The sequence below is a fragment of the Xenopus laevis genome, chromosome 3S, assembly GCF_017654675.1.
Source record: "Xenopus laevis strain J_2021 chromosome 3S, Xenopus_laevis_v10.1, whole genome shotgun sequence".
NCBI classification, from domain to species: Eukaryota; Metazoa; Chordata; class Amphibia; order Anura; family Pipidae; genus Xenopus; species Xenopus laevis.
The window spans coordinates 37,540,037-37,564,305 of NC_054376.1; the positions used below are offsets into that span (position 1 = coordinate 37,540,037).

A 24,269-nucleotide genomic window follows, 5' to 3' on the forward strand; every position below is an offset into this window, starting at 1 on the left:
TTGGGTGCGAATCTAATACCTCAAAAGTAGTGATGATGAATAAATTCGACAGACGCGAATTTGCGAAACTGCTGCATAAATTCACCAGTGTAGAAAAATTTTGGATGCACGCCGGAATACGTTGCGCGCGTCAACATTATTTGGACACCCATTGACTTTAACAAACGGCGTCAAAATTTACACGAACATCAAAATTCACGTTTTGTGAATTTTTTGGTGTTTATGTGAATTTGGGGGGGAATTTGCAAATTTTTCATCAAAACGAAACGGGACATATTCACCCACCACTGCTCAAAACCACTGTTCCTAAACATTAACTGAGTAACCTGAACAGCCTGGAGCCAACTTCTATTATAGTATAATTAAAGCAAGTGAAGACCTTGGATATATATATATATATATATATATATATATATATATATATATATATATATATATATATATATATATATATATATATATATATATATATATATTGCTATAAATATCTCTTTGAGGACCATGAGATTCTTCTGTGAGCTCCCCTATACAGAAGCAATATTTATAGACTTGCAACCAACCTTCAATGGCCTCTTTACTTTGCTATCCCAGTAACCCATTTGCTCTATAGACAAGCTATAAATCTGGCCTCATAATCTTTCCTCGTGTGGATCTCTGAGGCTAAATTTATTTTGTGTAAGTAAATCAGTGCTCTGTATCAATTTATTGCTGCAGTCATGTAATGTTCCCATGTGGCAGGCAAGACTGAGTTCCTGGCATCACTATTCTTTATGAGTGCATTCAGATGCAGTTGCATCTCTGTGTTAGAACAAACCATCTGTATTTGGCTGTTGTGTATCACCTTGCATTATTACAGAAGATGTGAAAGCTTTAGGTGGCATTGAATCATGATACAACATGACTGGTCGAGGGCCCTCATATAGGGTCACATCATTATTTTGCTTTTATAGTCTCCTAAAGAGTTTATCAAGGGCACTGCTTTGTGACCAGTGGCGGAACTACCGGGGGAGCAGGGGGTGCAATTGGGCCAGGGCCCGCACCCGCTCAGGGCCCCCGGCAGCTCGCGCACTGACGATTTCCAGGCCGCAACGGCCGATTTCGTGTAAAATAATCAGATACGGAGGGGGGCGGGGCCCGGCGGCACGTCCTGCACCAGAGCCCGTCCCTCTCCAGTTACGTTACTGTTTGCGACTACCCATAGCCTTCCTTATCAAACCACAGTGTATAAATTATCTTAAAGGGGAACTATCGTGAAAATGAAAATGTAATATTAGCTTCATCATACTGAAATAAGAAACTAAATACAATCAATTAAATATTCTGCATAGTTTCTGAAATAATCAAGTTTAACTTCACTATCTCTCTCAGCATCTGTTTCTGCACATTCTGTCTTCATTCAGGAGTTGGGTGTCAGATGAATGATCCAATACATCTTATAGGGGGGCTTCTTTTGCCTAGAGGATGTATTAGAGCTCACTCTATTAAAATCAATAGAAATCCTGTCTCTCTACATGCAGAATTTGTGCAAAGGGCATTTATTTTGTTAGATTTTGTTTGTACTGGAATCAGTTATTTGAGTGAGCTCTAATACATCTGCTAGGAAAGGAGCCCCCCCCATAAGTTATATTGGATCATTCATCTGACACCCAACTCCTGCATGAAGAGAAACAGATGCTGAGGGAGGGATAGTCAATATAAACTTGAATATTTCAGAAACAATGCAGAATTTATAATTGATTGTATTTAGAAAGTTTCTTATTTCAGCATGACGAAGTTTATATTAAATTTCCATTTTCAAGATAGTTCCCCTTTAAAAATTTGCGGTCGACCGCAAAGACGCATGAAATAAAGCCCTACTTAAAATAATGGAATACGCACTGAAGTTGCTTTTCTGGTTGGTTTTTTTTCACAAAAGTTTAACAAAATTCTTCTGGTTGTGGGGAACGAGAAAAAACAGAAACGCATGTTGGGAAACGAAAGCTACCGGCTGAAAAATGCACATTATTAAATGTGGTTTCATTGGTGTATTTATGCTTAACTCAATGTTTTTAAAAACACCACATATGTGTGACCTCGCCCTTAGTGCTAGAAATTACTAGGTAAACGGTTAAAAACTATTTATCCCAGAAACATGGGGGAATGATCTGATTAAATCTGGTATTTATTATATTTGTGCATCAGGCATGGTCCCTAGCAGGAATTCAATAATCCTAGGACCCACCAGTAGGTTTTGGGTCACTTTTTGTACTTTGTACAAGCACAGTTGCAGCAGGAACAGCCACTTGAATGCATAGAACCAAACAATGTCTACAGAAGTATTCTTCTACCAAACACAACATCATTTTAATCCCTACTTAACTCAGTATAGTTATTGGATTCCCCGATTAGTGACAGAATGAATGTCTGGAGTATAGATTCTTATTGATATTTTTCTTGAGAAAAATCATTATCACGCTTGATCTAATTTGGTAAAATAATGTATTTGCACGCATTAGGCTCAAGAGCAGAAGGTGAATATGTACTGTAGCTTGACAGCAACATGGACAATTCAAGTGCTCTGTATATATATATTAACAGACAGTGAAGGGGTGAGAGGAGGTGTTTGGACAGGAAGGGTAAGCTCTTCTAGATTAACACGAGGGGTTTACTATGCATTAGGTATCTGCAAATAAAGCATTTTTGCAGTTCGTTAACTAATCAGGTTGAAAATGGTCATGGCCAACCTTTTCCTCAAACATAGATCCTAAGTAACTTTCCACTGGATCCAGAAGAAGTGCAGCGCAGACCCCAAAATCTGTCCTCAATTTGCCCCAAATGGTGAAAAGAAATTCCATCCAGACTCTAAAACAGAAAGTCACTGTATGAAAAATCTCATATAATTCTCAATCCCAGCAGCCGTGTATTTCCTCACTTGCTAAACAGGCTTTTTAAATCTTTATTGAAAGCTGATGATGTGATGAATCTACCATTATAGCTGCTTCTACAAGAAAGAAGGTTTCACCTTGTGGTGTGAAAAGGGTTTTTCCTATAGTGAGAGAAGTTATGGAGAGAATTCCTTACTTTCACTCACTATCAGAAAAACCCTTTTCACACGTCAAGGTGAAACCGGCTTATCTCAAGGGATGTCCTACAGAGAATCATTGAACATGGCATCAGATGGTTTATTGCATGCTCCACAGGTATATAAATACATAATATTGTAAACGTTTCAAGCGTGTCTTCCACTGTGTGAACAAACCCATCTTGTCAAGCCTTTTGTCACGGTCACAGACAAGCAAAGATCAAAGCCTGGAGTACAATCAGAATGGTCAAGACAGGCACGGGTCAGATAACGGAGTTCAGAATAGTCGGGTAACAGGCCAAGGTCAGGATCACAGAAGTCAGGAAAGTCAGGCAAGCAGGAGTCCAACACAAGAATCAGAATAGCACCCAGGAATTCACTAAGACGGACCAAACAACCGGCAATGAGTAAAAATAAAAGGTCCCTTTAAATACTTTTGAATTTGGCGCCCTTGCGCGCTGATGTCAATACGCCATCGTCAATGCGTCAATAAACCCCAGCAGTGCGCACTGCGCGTGCCCTAGATTACCTTGCCGGCAAAGAGAGAGGCGGGCACAGGGTCAGATTGGGGGGCTTGGGGCCCACCGGGGCTATTGACCCAAGGACCCCCTCCAGCCCCCGTTGCTGCTCCGGCGTGCTGCATCGCGTATCTGCATATGCGCGTTGTGCCGGGCACCTACGTGTGCACACGGTGCAGCGTTTGTGCACATGAGCAAAATTTATTTTGCCGCAACCTATGACAAAGTGGGGTCACGCAGCACCACTAAGAAGGATCTGGGCCGGCGGGGCCCACAAGAGCCCGGGGCCCAACAGGTTTTTTCCCGGTATCCCGCCAGCCCAGTCCGACACTGTGAGCAGTGGAAACTGAATTTGCCCTGCATACGGCTTTACCTGTGCTTTGTAAAGTGGATGAATTGCTTTTCCATTCTTTGAAACAATATGACCTTTAATATTAATAAATAATAGTCACAAACGCAGGTCCTGTGTGCTAAGTGCAATTTCCAAAACCCATACCCCATTAACCATAATGTTTCCCCATAGTTTCCCCCCATAATTGCATTTCCCATAATGCATCGTTTTCCCACTGCATTTGCACTTGATGTAGCAAAAAAGGATGCAAATCCACTTAAGGTGCAAGATGCATTTAGGGAGTGATGGCATTAGCTCTCCATTACATCCTCCTACACTTGTGGGTGTGTGCATAATTGATCTTTAAAGGGGTGCTTACCTTTACATTAACTTTTAGTATCTTATAAAGGTGCTGATTCTAAGCAAATTTTCAATTGGTCTCCCCCCACCCCTTTTTTTTATAGTTTTTAAATTATTTGCCTACTTCTGACTTTTTCCAGCTTTCAAATTTTTTTAATTTATTTAAAACAATGCATGGTTACTAGGGTAATTTGGACCCTATCAACCAGATTGCTGAAATTGCGAAGTGTAGAGCTGCTGAATAAAAAGCTAAACAACTCAAAAACCACGAATAATAAATAATGAAAACCAACTGCAGATTGTCTCAGAATATCACTCTCTCTCTACATCGTACTAAAAGTTAATTTAAATGTGAACAACCTCTTTAATATCTTGCTGGCCCTAGCTACCAATGACTGACAATGCATACTATATAGATAATTACTTCTAGGTCCTTCTCCATCAAGGATTCTCAAACCTTTTAATTCCATGAATGTTATAAATAGCTGCCTATTTTTAAACCCCAAATGAAGGTCACAGATGATCTAAAATGGGTTAGCAATCACCAAAACAATAGTATTTTAAAAGTCACCTAGGGGGAGTTCTTGTATACAAAAGATTAGAAATTTGTCTCCTTTAAGCTCCCTTATATATGGGATATATTTCACTTTAAAGGACAAGAAAAACCTGAGTCACTGGAAGGTACCAGTCTGTTTAGTGACCCTGGTAACCATATTGCATGGCACAGGTTTTTTGTACAAAAAATATATATCACTCTCTCCTATTTTAGCTAATAATACAATTACAAGCCTATAAAACATAGCTATAACCCTACTAGCATTTCATTCAGAAAAACAAAAACAAAAAACACTCCAAAGTCCACTAATTTGAGCCCATAGGGGCAGCCAACCAGCTGAATGAAAAGAGGATGATACTTTCTTTGCGTTTTGCTTAGACCCTCTCCTCTGCATGCTTCACTCTGACATTGTTAAAAATGCACCTCGGGTATATTGCACCAGAGGAAGGGTTCAAGTAATCCGAAACATGTAGTGCATTGCATCTCTAAATAAACGTAAATTTAACTGCACAGACACAGCTCTACAGTGGATTTATTCTGTCGCATGATATCTATTTTGGAGGTGGCTACTCCAAACCACTGTTTTGAAGAGCTAACTATACATTGGGGCAAATTCTCTAAACGGTGAAGTGGCTGTTGCTAGCTCGAATTCGGCAGAAATACAATCCCCAGGGACATCACCAATTTACTAACAGGCGTAGACAGAACCGGGGCACGCTGGCCAGACGCCCTAGGCAAGCCGGGGCAGTCGCATCGCCGGCTTAGCGTGCGCATGAGCGAATTGGCGCTCGTGTGCGCATGCCCGAATTTAGGGTAGGCGACAGAGGAGGTACATGCCTGGCGCCCCCCAGCTTTGCACCCTAGGCACTTGCCTACTCTGCCTACCCCTAGTTCCGGCCCTGGGCGTAGAGGACAATTCGTTGCTGAAAGAGTACATCACTCAGGCAAACATTTTGTTACGGCGCAAATTCACTAAAGTGTGAATTTTCCATTACGTTACCTCGTTCGCCAGAATTTCATACGCTAGCTTAGACCTCAGTCTTATTTCAGTGACATCAAATGTTTTTTTTTTACCATTTGAGGGGAATGCCACATTTGTTTTAGGGTGGGCTCATGTCTAGGGCATAAAAGGATCTCTCTTGTCTTAATTTTACTTCCTTGGACATGTGTAATAATAAGTGGCCACTTCAAGCATTTGCACCAACATCACTAATAAAGACATATGTATGACCTATATGTACCCGCCCTATTCAAATTGACCTAAGTTTTAGTGCAGTAACGAAGATTCACTAAGCAGAAATGAATGTTAGCGAAAGTTCGCTTTGAAATGCTCGGCTGACGAAGTTACGCTAATGAAATTTCGCCAGTGCTCGGCTGCTGAGACGTAACTTTGCATTTTAGTGAATTAGCGTAATGGTAGCGAGTTTGCGCCTGACGAAGTTGCATGAAGTGTGTCATAGCCTTTCTTTAGGGAATTTGCTCCATTGATTCATAGCAGATTAACATTGTAAAAAATACTGGGTTGCTAGGGTCTGTCATTCTAGAAACCAGATGGTAGCTACATTCCAAAATGATGCTGTAGCTTATTTACACCATGCTAATTAGTAATTGTAAGTTGACAGCCCTCTTGAAGATTGAAATTTGGCATTTGTGTGGTTTGGGCATGTGGATAAAATAAGAGGATTTCCAGGGCCTATTTCTTGCCTGCAGATCAACGCACAATGGATTATATTTAAAGGGTGATGAGTCATCAGACAAGCAAACGACTTGAAACCAGCATGACCTTGTGTCTCTTCCACATAATAAACTGCACTCAGAGATACTGCTGCCAATAAATATTATTTGAAACAGCATATTGTGGCATGTAGGTTTGTATGGAGGTCTGCCCCTGAATTAGGGGGGAAAAAGTGACATTACATCCATTCTACAATCATTCAACTGTCAGTGCATGTCTCAGCTTGGATGTTTCAATGGTAAAAAAAAAACAAATCTCACATATTTCATAACAACGTTATAATAGTTTTTTTTCAAAAAGCATTTGCCTGGCTGTCTAGTATAGTATATTATGTATAGCACTAGACTGTTGTTACTGTGACCTATTAGGAACCACTCTCTTATTCTCTACGTTTCCCTTTTCTTCTTTTGATATTATTATTATCCTTTATTCCTTATAGTGCCAAGTTGCCAACACATCCTGTTTTATTATTTCCTCTAGTTTGCTCCATTGTCCTCTCCTGATTCGACTTTAAAATTATCTCTCCTTCTTTTAGTCTCCCAAATGCCTGTTCTTACCCCACTCATCCTGCCTTCTTCTATTTTTCTGATTTCTTCTGCCTTTGTCTCTCTTCCTATAGCCACCTTCCTTTCTCTTCTCTTCTGTTTCTTGGTCCTTTTTCTTCCCCTTTTCCCGTTTTTACAAAGGCACATGTAGCAATTTGGTCCCTATGGGAAATTCCTAATTCAACTGGAAGCTAACCACCATAAAGTCTTTTAAATGTGTGATTCTAATGGAACCAGATGACATTATATTTTGTGGTGATTTGTCTCCAGCGATTTCCCACAGGTAACAAATCACTACCTGTGTCATTGCTCTGAAGAGCATTACTGAACAAGGGCACTTTGTTGCCTCAAAATGCAATATCAAGAACTTTACAGTAAGTTATGTGGATCAGCACTGATGTTCTGCTTCTACAGGGCACTAGACTAGAGTGCTGACTGAGTTTATGTTCAGATGAAGGCAGTACTACAGTTCAACAGAAGGAGACTCTTGCAGTCACCTAAGGTACAGGAGGAGAGCCATAGTGCCAGATTTTAGATCAACTGACTGGGTAGACTTGAGGGTCTACTGACACCTGGTCCCACTAGGAGATCTCCTGGTATCTTGGCAATCTAGACCATGTATGTATGCAATATGTGATAGTTCCATTGCAACCCAATGATTTTTCTCATGACTGTGCAGGCATCAGTTCTAGCAATAGAAGTCAGAGAAACCATATGTGGTTATACAAACTGGAGCCATCAGAGTTTGTTTTACTGGCTAGCATGAGAAGCTGGAAGGTATAGTCCATACATTGGTCTGGTGAGCCACACAGAGTGAACACTGGTCCTTTGAGTAAACAGACTGTGTTGATTTAAGCCTCACTGACAGTGAACAGGGCCTATTTCAGGTATTGGAAGGCTTCTGAGATTGGCCTCTGTGCTGTGGTAAATTAGAACATGGCACCAGGCATCCGTTAGTGTAACAGAAAACATTTGGGGTCTTAAACAGTTGACAGTCTAAACCTGAAAGCCTAAACGTTTTGAACAGTTCCTTAAAAATATTATGATGGGTGTTAGGCATATACAGTATCGCCTTTCCACCTCTGGGACTACTAGATTTGTGCAGGCCATGCTTTAAGTTGTTTTGGGTTGGAATTAGGTTTCTGTGATAATGGAACCTTTATCCTAAAAATTTAACAATTTATTTGCATTTCATAAAAGAACTCGTGCTATCCTGTTTGAAGCCCAAATCCTTGCTAAATGATGTGTTAATTTTTTATTGCAGGGGAGACCATCTGGCTGGACCTCAGCTGCAGCCCCGGCCAGACACACACTGTACTCCTACCAGACCAGGAAGCCATCTTACATTGTGAGGTGGGCAGCAGAGAGGTGCCGTACAATGTAACCTGGAAGAAGGATGGGGTTCAGCTGAAAGCAGATGAAGCCCTGAGAGTCCTCCGCAATGGGTCTCTGGTCATATCGCAGATGGAAAGTGACAACATCGAGGGAAAATATTCCTGTGCAGCCCAGGACTCTTTTGGGATTGTAACAGGCAGAAGTCACACAGTGAGACTGGCAAGTGGGTCCCACAACACCCCCTTTCCCAGCCATACCTTATTTATTATAATTAAGCATAAAACTCCTTTTCCTTTTTACCTGCTGATATGAAGCCTAGGGCATCATTGCTATATTTATTTAAATGCCTGATTTTAAGGTAGGGTTTCTCTTAACCAATCAACCAATATCCAAAAAGGCCCCTTTGAAGAAAACCTACATAAAAATACAAAAGATGTAAACTCTATACTGTTATTTTATATATCATATAAACCAGGGAAGTCCACCTGCAGCCCCCCTGCTGGTGTTAAAGGAGAAGGAAAGGCTTCGTGCACTTGGGGGAGGCACCCCAAGTGATTGTATTGACTTACATGAAACCCCGGGCCGGTGCTCCTATCAGCAGAAAACTGCACCGGCCCGGGGTTATACCAGTGAGCACCACGGTGCAATCCTCTTCCTGCTTCTTCTTTCCTTTGCACGGCTGCGAATGCGGAATAGAACGGAAAGCTGAACTTTAACTAAAATGTCGGCTATTTCGTTCAACTGCGCATGCGTTTGCCCCGGGAAATTTGAAGAAAGAAGATGCTGGAAGAGGATCAATCCGTGGTGCTCACTGGTATAAACCCGGGACGGTGCAGTTTTTTGCTGATAGGAGCACCAATCCGCGGTTTCAGGTAAGTAAATACAATCACTTGGGGGTGCCTAACATTTGGCACCCCCAAGTGCACAAAGCCTTATCTTCTCCTTTAAACTGGAAGGCTGTTGGGGGGGGGGTGCTGAGAACACAACCACAACTGGGGGAGCACAGATTGAGCATTTATGATTCATATAGTTTATTTTTCCATTGAACAGGGGCTCCAAATTATTGCATTGCCAGGGCCCCTTTGTTTCCTAATTGCTGCCAGACACACCCAAACTGCAGCTCTTCAGCATTTTTAGTTTATGTAAATTTTTTGTTGATTCAAGTTACATGCACATGCAGAGGCATTGAGCAAAATTTAGGATAAGTCTCGGGCCCACCACACCTCCCCCTTAGGAGCCCCACCCCAATCTTGAGCTCGTCCAGAGACCCCTCTTCCCATGCCACGTGTTCCTTTTCACTTCTGTCCTTTGTGTCAGCGATGGAGGCAGGTTAGGGGAGCTTGGTGAATGCCCACAAATTTTGGTGGGGATGCTAGGAAGTGCGCTTGGGTTGGTGGGGTCCACCCGTATGCTGGTGTCCTGCAGGCTCAGTCCAACCTTGGTATGAACATTGAATTGTTTGAGTTCAGAATGACCTTGCATGCATTCTAACATGGTGATGGTTGGGGAAGTGACAATATGACTTTGCATAGGACCCAAAGTAGTGAATGAGTGTATGAACCTGAAGGAAAATTAGGGGAATTAACATGTGAGGGTTAATGCTTTGGGTATCAAGAGCAATAGGAAAGTGACTATTACAATTAAGTTTTATATCTCTGTATCCATTTTATGAGCTAAGGAGACCTGACCAAATGCTGGACCAAAAAAAGGCGTGGGAGGGGGGTGAACCCAAAATTCTGAAGACCTTTGCAATAAAGGCTTTAGTAGAGAGTGGGAACTTTGCTAGGTGTTGTCTAGATATACACAATACACCATAACTTCATATGTAACGTACATAGGGTTGCCACCTGGCCTGGTCGGCAAAAATGATGGTTGATCCTAATGTTATTAATAGGGAAAAAAGAGAAATATATAGGAAGGCCGGTATTTTTTTTCCAGAAAGGGTGGCAACCCTAAACGTACAAGAGCAATGAGGCATAACACTTGTTTCTGCTACTAAAGCTGATATATCATTTCCTGGTAAGGGGACATTCACCTTAAACATAATTTTTAGCTGGAAATTCTCTGCAGTCCAAAAATACACTGCTCATTAGGGAAGCCCGTTTACCTTGTTAAAATCTGTCTGCATTATTTCTCTTGACAGGCTAGATTAGGACCATATGTTTTGCACATTGCAAAAATTTGGGTTCGTGAGGGAGTTCATAAATGTATTATGTAATCCATGGGATAAAGCTAGGGCCTCACTGATCCTACCAGCTTGTCAGTGTAGCAGCATTTCTTTGAAATGAGGCACCAGATGGGGGTGTCCACTTTCTCAGCTCATTATTTTGTTATTTAGAAATCCCTGTGGTCACTCTTAGACAATATGATCCTAAGATCACAGCAGGAAAGGAAAAGCTTGAGCTGAATCTGTTTACTAATAATATATTGCTCTTTGCAGGGCCTCCAAACTCTGCAATGTTCTCCTAAATACATATTCCACTCTGAGTTGGAAGAGTAGGGCAGCCTTCCTCTTTCCATGTTTAAAACAGAACGACTCATCAGGGTCGGGCCAAGCCGCCTTGGGAAACCGGGCCTACCATTGCCCCCCGCCCTTGCAAGAATACGTGACCATGAAAACGCATGTGCCGTGGCAGAGGGGAGAATGGCAGAGGGTAGGTGAGAGATGGAAGAGCAACAGAAGGGAGGTTAGGGTGGCAGAAGTGACAGAAGGCACTTTAACAGATACCTGCCAAGCACCCCTCCCCTACCCTAGGCAGGTGACTCTTCTGCCTAGTCTAGTTCTGGTCTTGCCACTCAAGTGAAGATGGGTTCCTTATGCTGAACATCTTATTAAGTACCAGTGTTCCCATTCCTTCTGAATTATGTCAAATAATATTTCCTCTTTTAAATTAAAAACAATCACCATAGAAAGTGCCAGTTCTCAGGGACACCATTGAGGAAAAATTTAGATTTTGGGGTTTGCATGAAACAAGGTCTGAGGTCTGGCATTAATTACAGATGTTCTCAACACAATTTACAGTGAGAAATGACATCATTAAGCACCGTTTACAAGGATAGAATTTACAGAGTATTCATGGCTCTTGTGTAATATATCAATATAATAATTAACTTTTGGTAACAAAATTAACTAGCTTCAATGACCCAAATTCACTAAGCGCCGAAGCGCCTAATGCTAGCGTCAATTCGCTATCGTTGGGCATTTTCGTTACTTCGCAAATTCACTAACGAACGCTGGCGTAAAATTCGCTAGTGTTACTTCGCACCCTTACGCCTGGTGAATTTGCGCAACCGACGTAACTATGCAAATTCACTAACGCGCACAGTGTACTCAACGCTACCTTTTACGCTAGACTTCCTTCGCCACCTCAGACCAGGCGAAGCGCAATAGAGTAGGTAGGGATTGCTTCAAAAAAAGGTCAAATTTTTTCTAAGTCCCAAAAAACGCTGGCGTTTTTTCTATATTATGGGTGATAGGCTGAAAAAGATCGAAAAATTTTTTGGGGCTCCCCTCCTTCCCCCCCTACATTTCCTAACTCATGGCAACTTAACTATACAGTGGGCACATGTTTAGGGCAAAAAAAAAATTTATTTGATGTTTTGAAGGTTTCCCAGGCATTTGTAGTGATTGTACGTATTCCTCCATTGAAATTTGAATTTGGCGCCGTATGCAAATTAACCATCGCTGGCGTAACTTCGCTTCGCTTAGCGAAATAACGCTAGCGCAACTTTGCAACCTTGCGCTACCCCTGTGCGCAACTTCGGATTTTAGTGAATTTGCGGAGCGCTGACGAAACTACGCATGGCGAAGTGTGGCGAGGTGCGGCGAAGTTGCGCCTGGCGCAACTACGATTCTTAGTGAATTTGCCCCAATGTATAACGCATCTATGAAGGGAAATGATAATAGAGCAAATGTTAGATATGGTATTTCTGTATTTTTTAATCTTTTTCTAGCTGTAGCTTGATAGTCTTTTTATAAAGAAATGGGATGGCAACAAAAGGCAGACGCACATAGTCAGTTTATTTATATGTAACAATACCGGGGCATTTCCATTGCCAAAAGTTTCATGGTAAAACACCAAATTGCAGCTGCTTACTCGGGCTGTGGTACCATAAGGACTTTGCAGGTGGTTTGACCTTTTCAGTCTTCTTCGAGATGCTAACAGAAAATAAAATGCCCAGTGTTCCATAGACTTCTTTATTCCTTTTGTTTGCAAACCTAATGTTCCCTTAAATATAGTTGCAGTACTTGAGGCCGAATAATTGTATGTGCCTATTAATTGCAAACGTTTACTTTACCAACTGAGATCTTAAGGTTGTGGCCTCTCAGTCTGTTATTCTGTTTGCTATGAAATATATACTCCTCTCCTGGACTTGGCCGCCCCCTGTGATGTTGATAATTCGGCTTCTGTTTTATTTCCTCCTTGCTAAGCATACCACATTCTTAGAGTCTGTCTTGATTCTTTTAATTCTTAATTCCCTATGTTTTATTTCTGAGGAGGGGAGCTGAAAACAATGGAGATACCTAATTATAGTAACCAGGGTGAAACAGAGCCTTTGTTACCCTAAGTAATACTTAGATTTTGTGTCTCTTCCAGGTCTTCCCTCTTTCCACCAACAGCCTGAGTCTCAGACTTTGATGCCGAACAGTATGGCACGGTTTGAGTGTGGTATCAGCGGGTTTCCACCTCCTGAGATCACCTGGCAAAAAGACCAGACTCCAGTTCCAGCTGAGTCTAGGTGGGTATATCAGAAGCGGAATGTCAGATCCCATTGTGGACTCATTGATTTGCTGTTCCAGCCTGCATGAAATAATACTTGACTCCAGCATTTTCATCACACAAGAGAACCACTCAAGGTTGCAACTGATTAAGCTTTTCTGCATATATCATTAATGGCTGTTGCTGTGCAATAACGTGAGACAGAGTCCTTATAATTTAAAGAGCTAAAAATAAAACAATTCAATTTAAACTGCCTTTTTTTAAAAGGTTTGTAAACCTTCTACAGATATGAGAAATCTTAAAGCTCTGCTCTACTGTTTATACCTTTATTTCTTCCTGGTTTCTAAGGGATATTTGCAGATTTATCCTAGCAACCAGTTGGAGTAAGAGAGACAGAATATAATATGAATAGGAGTGGCCAAAATCAGTGGCATAACTATAAAGAGAGCAGTCCCTGCAGCCACGAGAGGCCTGGGTTTGCTAATTCTTGGTGACCTGAATTTTTGTGTGTTTTTGGGGGGCCCGGGTCCATATAGCTACTTCACTGACAACCAAACAGGGCCTTAACTAGGGGTAAGCAGAAGAGGCACGTGCCTATGGTGCAGTGTTGGTGGGGCGCTGGGCACATATCTCTTGCCTGTATACCCCCAGTACAGGCCCTCTTGTCCCTCCAGTACTGGCCACTCACTGACCAGATTATCCTACTTCCTCAGCTTTCCGCCCCAACCCTGTCATGGCATGTGTACACTGGGGAGGTGGGTGTGGAGCAAGGTTGCTGGTCGGGTTGCCTAGGGTGGCCAGTCAGCAAGGCCTGGCCCTGCAACCAAATAGCATTTTCAGTTACAGGCTGGGAATGCCAGAATAGAAATGCTAATAGTTAAGTCAAAAGCATGCAAAATAAATAACGATGGCCAATTAAAACATTGCTTATAAAAATGACAAATATTTTATGCATATACAAATCCCTTCAGAGTGCAACATTTTACTCTCTACAGCTCTTTAAATAGATGTTGTTATTAGGCCAGAAGAGCTGAATCTCTACATTACTGAGGTGTCTCTATAACTGTATACTTTATTTGTACTTGGATCATAAAATGTATGTGGGCTCATTGTAATTTGGTCATTTATGTTAAACACCCCATGCTAATTTCCATTCTTTCGTTGTCTGTCTTAAGGTTTCTTACCATCCCCTCTGGAGTTCTGCAGATATCAGGGGTCCAGAAGAAGGATGAAGGGTTTTATCGTTGTGTGGCAACCAACATACTGAACGCCAGCTACAGCAGCGAAGCACATCTGTCTGTGGTGCAAGGTAGCAGCTGACTGTTTTTGTGCCTGTGTAACTATGTTGTATCTGTTATCTCTGTCTATATTCATTTATTGATCCAGCTATCACCTGATTATGGCATTAGGCTAGTGTCTAATACATCACAGTTGTACTGTATATTCATAAATGGTAAGTGGCCTCTTTCCTGACCCTGAGTAAGGTTTTCCATCTTAACCTGACCTCAGTATTACATTAAGAGCATTTGCTGGGATTTAGAAACCATGCATTTCATTAGGAAGGTGCAGGCTGATATCACAGAGGGGATGAGTGAGTAGTATCACTGACATTAAGCTACTGGAGTGTTTTTTTAGGCTCTCTGTTCTACCCCAGCAAGCTTCTTGTTAGAACTGTAGACTTAAAAGGCATGTAAAGGCAAAAAAAAAATCCAATTTTTACTATATTTAATGAAAAAGAAACCTATCTCCAATATACTTTAATTAAAAAATGTGTACCGTTTGTATAAGAAACATGACTGTATGCAGTAAAATTCTCCCTTCATTTACTGCTGTGGATAAGAATTGTCAGATGGTCCCTAACTGCTGAGCAGAGAAACAATCATACTTATGAACAGCAGGGGGAGCCCACGCCTTACTTCCCAGCCATGCAGAACTCAAGCAGCTTTGTTTATGACGATCCCTAAGCAGCCCAGACCACACTGAGCATGTGCACAGTCTTAGTCTTGCAAAGATGTTTAACAAAGTTACAAGATGGTGACCCCCTGTAGCCAACTTTGAAAGCATAAATCATTTGTTTGATTAGGCTTGTGGTGCATTAAGTTCATGTTTATGTTTAGTATACAAAATACAGCATTTCTAGCCTTATTCTATTTTAGACTTTACATGCCCTTTAAGGGATGTGAAAAAGAGGGGTGTGAACATCCATACAGAGGACTGGCAGTTAGTCAAGACCAAAATGTATTAAGCTGCAGGTTTCTCATGTTACTACTGATTTGTTGAGATCAACCATTTAACTAAGATCAAAGCTGTTAAACATATTCAGACCAAGTGACACTGATGGAAGTAGTCAGGGCTGGAACTAGGGGTAGGCAAGAGAAGCAAGTGCCTTGGGTGCAATGTTAAGGGGCACCTGGCATGTACCTCTTGTCTGTCTAACTCCCCCCCAACATGCTCGCCAGTGCAGTACTTGCACCTCCATGCATGCAACCGTGGGAACACATGTGCAAGAGTGTGGGGGTGGGAGGTAGATGGGAACCCTTTGCTCAGTGCCCTGGCCTTGCACTGAAGGCAGTAAATGCTTTGATAAATGTGCCAGTTTGTTAAACATTTTCCTCATAGACAGGAAAGTGTCAATAACTTGAAAAGCATATGGAATTGCTGGGAATCATTCTCAAACTACCCATTTTATATTTAATAAATCTGTCCCTAAAACTACAAGCTAAGACAAGACAGTAAACATGGGGATACAAAAAAAGTCCACTTTTTGGGGAGGGTGCAAATGACCAAATCTTTATCCTTTTTGCCTCCCAGGTGGAAGGATCACCTGACCAGTGATCAGATCATAATTGGGGGCTACTGTATGCTGTATACTGTAATGAGGGGATTTTTTTTCTTTTGGGCAGGGCCCTCTTTACATCTTGTATTGGTTATTTGTATGGTTGTGGTATGTTTAATGTATACACTTATTGTACAGCACTGTAGAATATGTTGAATCACTATAAATACATAATACGTAGTAGTAATAATAATAATAATATGGAACTTCTTGTTAGATATCTTGCTGATCCTTGGCTAGATATTAGTTAGGCAGGATTGGCCCCCATACACAGACTAATACCTACCAATTCGGTTTTGAAGGTTCACACCCAGCAGCTAAAATTGGTCCATGTATGTCCAGTTTAACACCTTTATTGAGTCAAGGGAGAAACAAAACTTGGTGGATAATGAAAACATTTGTTTTTTAATATTTCCACTAAACTTAAAAAAGTAGGTATACTTTTATTAATTTTAGTACCAGAAAGGTAATCCAAAGCAGCCAATCAGTGAGAAGGATAGGTAAACCAAAGCAACCAATCAGTGAGAAGGATAGGTAAACCAAAGCAACCAATCAGTCAAGAAGGAAAGTTATTATCACTGGGGTGACAAGTTTTCAGCACAGCTCAGTGCTTATATTAACTAACCTGATACTCTGGGTCAGTGTTCCTGTTAGCACCCACCCAGTCTATTTCTGGAGCACCATAGAACAATCTTCTTCTGCATCTTCTTTCTTTGCGCCAGGGATGCATGCACAGTTCAGTGAAAAGCCATACTTGAAGACGCCGGCGTCAAATCCTTGTTTCACGTATTTTTTCCCCGTTTCACGTATTTCGCTAAAAATTCATGAATTTTGTTGCAAAGCGAAACGGGACAAATTCGCCCATCACTAATTTTAATAGCTTACCTGAGACCCTGGTAGGGATGTCGCGGACTGTTCGCCCGCGAACTAATTTGCGCGAACATCGACTGTTCGCGTCCGCCGAATGTTCGGGAACGTCGCGCGACGTTCGCCAATTTGGGTTCGCCTTAGCTGGCGCTTATTTTTGACCTCTCACCCCAGACCAGCAGATACATGGCAGCCAATCAGGAAGCTCTCCCTCCTGGACCACCCCCACACCCCCTGGACCACTCCCCTTCCATATATAAACTGAAGCCCTGCAGCGTTTTTTCATTCTGCCTGTGTGTGCTTGGAAGAGCTAGTGTAGGGAGAGAGCTGTTAGTGATTTGAGGGACAGTTGATAGTAACTTTGCTGGCTAGTAATCTACTTGATACTGCTCTGTATTGTAGGGACAGAACTCTGCAGGGATTTGAGGGACATTTTAGGTTAGGTAGCTTTGCTGGCTAGTAATCTACCTTCTACTACAGTGCTCTGTATGTAGCTGCTGTGGGCAGCTGTCCTGCTGCTGATCTCTCATCTGCTGACTGCTGCCTGTAACCCAATAGTCCTTGTAAGAACTGCTTTTATTTTCTTTTTTGTTTTTTTACTTTGCTACTGTAAGAGCCCAGTGCTATTAGTCTAGCTGTGTTGGGGAGTGGGACTGGTGTGCTGCTCCTCCTAGTAGTTCACCACCACCAGCACCAACCAGAGTCAAAATTGTTACAAAGCATCTTATTTGCACCTGTTAGCTGTTCTGAGCTCTCTGCCAAAAGCTAATTAAGTTAGAAACTGTTTTTTTTCTGGCTGTTCAGTGCAGAGAAAAGAGGGACTTTCCAGTACAAAAGAGGGACAGGGGGTTGAGTGGTCAAAAGAGGGACAGTTGGGAGGTATGCAAGTGCCACCTAGCTGTGTGAGCTTTTTCACATTCTGTCTAAATAACAATAATAATTCCGTGTCCGTAAACATCACCTGAGTGATGTTTTTACAGCAGCAATAATATATTCCGTATCCACTACTGTATACGTTGCCCTTGCAGGCATTGTTTGCCCAGTCTTTAACCAAGTGCCACCTAGCTGTGTGAGCTTTTTCACATTCCGTGTCCAGAAACATCACCTGAGTGACGTAGTGTGATTTCTGCCCTTTACAGCACAAAACGCAGCGCTGTGTCAACAATGTATTTTTCAGATACATTTTTGCCCTTGATCCCCCTCTGGCATGCCACTGTCCAGGTCGTTGCACCCTTTAAACAACTTTAAAATCATTTTTCTGGCCAGAAATGTCTTTTCTAGCTTTTAAAATTCGCCTTCCCATTGAAGTCTATGGGGTTCGCGACGTTCGCGAACCGTTCGCATTTTTGACGCAAGTTCGCGAATATGTTCGCGAACATTTTTTCCGCCGTTCGCTACATCCCTAGACCCTGGGCCAGCGCTCCTGTTAGTGGGAAAACTTCACCGGCCGGTGTATTTCTTCAAGCACCACGGAGTGATTGCCTTCTTCTGTTTCGTCTTTCTTCTGTTGTCAGACGCATGTGTGGCAGAGTGAAATATCTTGCACTTTTTTTCAGTTATGGCTTTTCACTGAACTGTGCATGCATGCCCCGGCGCAAAGAAAGAAGATGCAGAAGTTTGTTCATCACTAGTTAAAATCACTAAAATTGCCCAGGCAAGGCCAGGCCAAGGTAATTTGGCACCCTAGACAGGTGCTTCATAGCACACCTGACCTCACCATTCCGTCCCATACCCCTAGTCACAGAACAGGCACACGCCTCAATTACTGTCAAGGCAATCTGCAATCTGCCATTATCAGTAGTTGTCACAATGTCATGTCTGACTGCCACTGTGTCTAATTTGTGTTAGTATTAAAATTCAACCTCAGATCAGATGCAAGTACTAAAAAAAGGGATCCTCTCCCTTGTTTGTGGCATTTTGATGGGTTTATTTTTAATTAACATTTAAAGAGATAATATTATGCATACACAGGGGCGATACCGGCCCCTCCACCGCCTGAGGAAGCAGCAGTTGCTGCTGCCCCCCTCCCCCGGAAATTTGCTCTTAAAGTACCAGGAGCAGCATTTTTGCTGCCCCTGGTACCTAGTGGGGCGCTGCCTCATTGGCGAAGCACCCCTGTATATACAGGTGATAGGGAATTTGGTGCCTGCTAGGAAACAGCTTCTCATTATATGACAGAACTGACAGAGTTTTAAATGTCTGATTCCCTTATGCCTAATATTCAGTATATTCTTGTTTGTAGGTTATATTGTTTATTGATGTATTTCTATGGCAAGAAGATTTCTTACCTCTCCTCTTTTAAATATCCGTGATTGCATCTGAAAGATTGCAAGAATAACCTAAAATATTCCTGCTTGAAACATGTACCTTGTCTCATAATCAGATGCAGATGTTTATGCCTTGCCGGAGGAGCTGACAATTACTAGAGCTCCACAAAACCTGACAGTGAAGGAAGGTCAGAGTGCTCTCATGGAGTGTATGGCTAAAGGGAATATCGTACCACTGGTCTCTTGGATCCGGCAGGGTAAGTCATTTATGCTAATGAATTTAGTAGTGAGAATAATATTGATGGCCCCTGGAATCCCCCCCCCCCCCACGGCTTTCCCCTTAGCACTGTGTAATTCCATTTACAGTATGCATGCACTGTATGAACCAAAGGACACTCACATAATTCTGATTAAAGTCAGCTACTGGATGGCATAAAGTTCACATGAAATGCTGCAGTGTGTAACAGATGTAAGTATTGTGTATGTAATTCAGAATATCAATCTGTTATTTGTTATATTGCAAAATGTTTCTCTGTATGTAACAAATGATCGGATTATAATAGAGTGTGATGCAGACCTGTTAGGAGAGGACTTTAGCTATGGACTGTCAGCTCTTTTGGGCAGTGCCCTCTTTACCTCTTGTATTGGTTATTGGCTGTTGTATGTTTTATGTTTACACCCATTTATTGCACAGAACTGCAAAATATATTGGATTTTTATTAATATGTTATACTATAGTAAATAAATTACCCCCTCTTGTAAAATATAAGGATATTATAAGGTACCGAGGAGTTCCATGACCAAAAAAAACCACGAGGCCTAAGGTCATGGAACTCCGACGGGACCTATATTTTGCAACAGGAGGTACTTTATTTATTATAATACACACATTTCAGTGAGTCATGTGACACAAATGACGTCACTAAACTCCGATTATAACTGATGACATCACTAAGCACCGTTTATAAGGATATCATTTTAAGGATATTCATGGCTCTTGCGTATTATAATAATATTAATAACAATAATAATTAGTGATGGGTGAATTTATTCGCCAGGCGCGAATTCGCGGCCAACTTACGTGTTTCGCCGCCGGAGATTAAATTCGTGAAATTGCGGCAAAAATTGCCCAGCGACAATTCCGACACCGGCGACAATTCTAGGTGCCCATTGAGTTTAATGGGCGTCAGAATTGTCGCTGCGTCTGCATTGTCGCCAGCGTCAAAAATATTTATTCGTTTTGCAAATTCGGCAAAGCGAAATGGGAGAAATTCGCCCATCGTTAATAATAATACATTTCAGTCTGGAAGGGCACATTCAGCAGCTAAAATTGGTCCAAGTATGTCCAGCTTAAAACCTTTATAGAAACAAGGGAGAAACTAAACTTGGTGGATAATGAAACGTTTGCTTCTTAAAGGAGAAGGAAAGTCACCTTGCACCTGGGGGTGCCAAATGTTAGGCACCCCCAAGTGATTGCAGGATGACTTTCCTTCTCCTTTAATATTTCCACAAGACATTATATTGAATCTATATAAATCTTATATTGAAGTGATTGGATCATAATCATTATGAAATATAACGTACGTCTCCTATTTTCAGATGGAAAGCCGATCTCTCCTGATATCAAAGTGCTGGGAGAGACAAATCTCCTGGTGCCACAGGCGCAGCCACGTCATGCTGGGGTCTATGTGTGCCGAGCCAACAAGCCACATACTCGTCATTTTGTCACTGCCGCAGCCCATCTTCACGTTCTGAGTAAGGAGAGCCGGTGTATGTTGTATATTAGCCCTAAACATTATGCCAATGAGTCATCTGTGTTGTAGAATAACATTTACAGTTGATTATATACAGAATGCGGACTTGAGTGTAGCAAAAATATTACAGGTCTAAGATTTGGGATACAGACTTTAGTGCATGACTACCAATTGTCAGTACAGGTCTCATGAATGCAAAAAGCTCTCTCCTCTTGGTTGGTTTTGTGCTTTGGCCAATCGAAATTCACTCACTTCCCCCTATTCCTCCCAAACTAGCTTTATGAAAATTGTGCTACCCCAGTTTAGCTATTTCCATCTTGACTACTCAGGTCTTGGAATTTCTAATGCACAGCTTGGTTTTGCACTAATGTACAATTTTAGTATGTGTGCATAGCAGATCATATTTCCCAGGGGTTTGAGGCTAAAAATATTTATTTGCCCAATTGCTTTTCATCAACTGGGCAATAACTGCTAGGAGTTTTTATGTTCTCCCAGTGTCCTCTCGCACTCCAAAAACATACAGGCAGGTTCATTGGCTCCTGGTGTGTGTGTCTTCTGTGAATGATGAACCGTCTGTGTTAAGCACTGGATAAATGATTGGAGTCTATATAAATATAGTGTACTATTGAAGTTCAAAGGAAATTAATATGCAATATTAATAAGCTGAGATTTATACACCTTTGTTCAACGTAAGTGCAATGAATAGGGCTTGTCCCTGCATCATGGACTACTGTTAACAAACAGTCACAGCAAAGTGGGCAAATTGTATAGCAAATTAACAATAATTTACCTACCCACCTCCCAAGGACCAAACATGTAAAAACTTCAGTTTCCCTGTTTAGCTTATTTTGATCAATAAAAAGCAAAAAGCACATTTGGCACAAGCCCCATTCATTGCATTCATCTTGAACAAGAGGATACACTGTCCCTTTAAATACAGTCTGTTTTTTTTTTAGTTAACATAATTTTGCACTATTCTTTCTTTCTGTCTCTCACTTTTTTGCTTCCTCTAAGTCCACCCAATCATTACCCAGCCTCCAGAGACTATCACACGGGCCCGTGCTGGAACTGCTCGATTTGTGTGCCGGGCAGAGGGGGAGCCAGTACCAACTATTCACTGGCTAAAGAACGGACAACCATTTCTCTCCAATGGCAGAGTGAGAATTCAGCCCAGGGGCAGTCTAGTTATCACACAGATTGCCCTGGAGGATGTGGGGTACTACCAATGTTTGGCAGAAAACAATGTTGGCAGTGCCTGTGCCACTGCTAAGCTGTATGTGACAGTTCAAGATGGACTGCCTGGCCCACCACAAGCTGTAAAGGCAGTGACAGTGTCCAGCAGATCAGTGACAGTGGGATGGGAACAGCCGGAGAGCAACTGGGAGAGAGTCATAGGCTTCTCACTGCACTACACCAGGACTGGAGGTATGAGGTACTCTGCACCGATACGTGAGTCATGAATTAGATGCAGGGGGAGGGCTATGTAGGGTAGTGGGTAGGGGTTTTTATTATTGGGGGTTTTAATTCTCCTTTATCCCTAAGTTCCCCCAAGTGTGATATACTGAGTTTTCCCTTTCTTTCTGCTAGGCTCAGACAACATGGAATACCAGTTTGCAGTAAATAATGATACAACAGAACTATATATCAGAGACCTGAAACCTGGGACAAAGTATACCTTCTATGTGGTAGCATATTCCCAGCAAGGTGCCAGCAGTGCGTCTCAGCCAATTGTTATAAAGACTCTGGATGAAGGTATGTACACATGAGCTGGACTTGACGTGGGAACTGAGCTCATTTATTAAAGGTGCCTTTATTAAACCCAATATGATTGTTTTGCCTCCAATAAAGAGTACAAGATATGTTTTATTAGTACTGAGAAAGAGGAAATGTGTTTTAAAATTTCATTAATATGCAGTGTATGTTTCTCATAATTTGGAGCTTTCTAGATTACAGGTTTTTAGATAACTGATCCCATACCTGTACTGGAAGCTGTACAGCATGTACACATAGTAGTTATTCTTTGTTATTCCTTTCTGCAGTGCAGTCAAAGTATCAGGAAACTAGGTGAATAACAGGCGATAAGGCTGATGCCTGGCCCAGTAGATGTGGTCATAGTTGGATCTCATTCTTTTCTATAGACCTAGAAGTTCTATTAATGTACCTAAAAGCACAGTCCTTCCTCATATTTGGAATAAGGCATTACCACTTTTACAAAACACTATTAGGAAAACTTGAGGAAGGGCTGTTTGTAGCGGTAAAAGAAGAAGGATTGGATTTCAGAAGGTTCTAAACAACATGGAAGGGCTTAGTTAATTATTTTTTTATTATGCTTTAAATTTTTTATTTAGGGCAAGGTGTAAATGACAGAAAAGCATCTAATACGAAGAAATGACAGTATAAATGAATGTTTTATATCAATACTGAATATGTCTAACAGAAAGTGAAAACATTAATATCAAGGAATAACAATCTCAACATTGCTCATTTATCAGAACGAAGATAATTGTAAGAGGTACAAGCATGCCCCTAATACAATTTGTGTAAAAAAAGAACAGTTCAGCACTTACTTACATTTTGTTTCCTGTAAGACCATATTTACCAGGAACACTTCCTGCTCTGCTACTGCAGAGGGAACTAATGTGCACAGCTGAAGTAGGAACTTTTACATGATGCAACAGTTCCCATGTGCAGCATTACGAGAAAGTTTCTGTTGTCTTTCAGCTCCCTGCAATTAGGGTTGCCACATTTTCATAAAATTTCTACTGGCGGTGGTGGGGGGAACAAAAGAGGTGGGCTCTGACATAAAAGGGGAGCACCGTGATTTAAAAGGGGGTGGAGCCACACCGCACGATGGCCAGAATGCAGAGAAAAGTTGGGGGCAGGCTTTTGTTAAGGGTATTACAAATTCACTGGCAACTACATTGTTTTGTCAAGTTTTTTACGGGCTAGGCCGGTAAAATACCAGCCAGGTGGCAACCCTGCCTGCAATGAATGGAATTACTTCTCTCTTACCCTACCCTCGCACTCTGAATTCATTTTTATAAGTGCAACATAATTAATTCCTAAAGTTAAATTAGGAAGTTTTTAAACAATGCCTAAATGAATGAATTAAAAAGATGAAGCTTGTGGTTAGGGGACAGCCCGGTATTTTGAAGGGCTGCCCGGGTCAAAACTTCCTGCCCGGTTTTCCAAATTAGGAAAACCGGACAAGATTCCCCTGACACGGCGATCGGCCAATCACAGCCCCCTTACATCATGGCCCGCCCCTGCCTCGCCACAGCCCAACCATCTCCGTGTCACGGTCCACCCCCTGCCTGGTCTCCACCGGTCAAAACGGTGGCAACCCTACTTGTGGTTCTGCATTATTGCATTCAGTTAAGCCA

General features: G+C 41.8%; 1 protein-coding gene across 2 annotated transcripts in view; it reads left to right on the forward strand.

The window, feature by feature from the left end:
• igdcc4.S (immunoglobulin superfamily, DCC subclass, member 4 S homeolog) overlaps positions 1-24,269 on the forward strand; it is a 56,014-nt gene that overhangs the window by 13,539 nt on the left and 18,206 nt on the right. For both annotated transcript variants that reach the window (XM_018255252.2, XM_041588198.1), the window contains exons 2-8: positions 8,371-8,664; positions 13,040-13,181; positions 14,338-14,471; positions 19,249-19,389; positions 20,732-20,887; positions 21,901-22,311; positions 22,474-22,638. In XM_018255252.2, the coding sequence (XP_018110741.1) occupies positions 8,371-8,664; positions 13,040-13,181; positions 14,338-14,471; positions 19,249-19,389; positions 20,732-20,887; positions 21,901-22,311; positions 22,474-22,638 (1,443 nt within the window). The remainder of the gene's footprint in view (positions 1-8,370; positions 8,665-13,039; positions 13,182-14,337; positions 14,472-19,248; positions 19,390-20,731; positions 20,888-21,900; positions 22,312-22,473; positions 22,639-24,269) is intronic.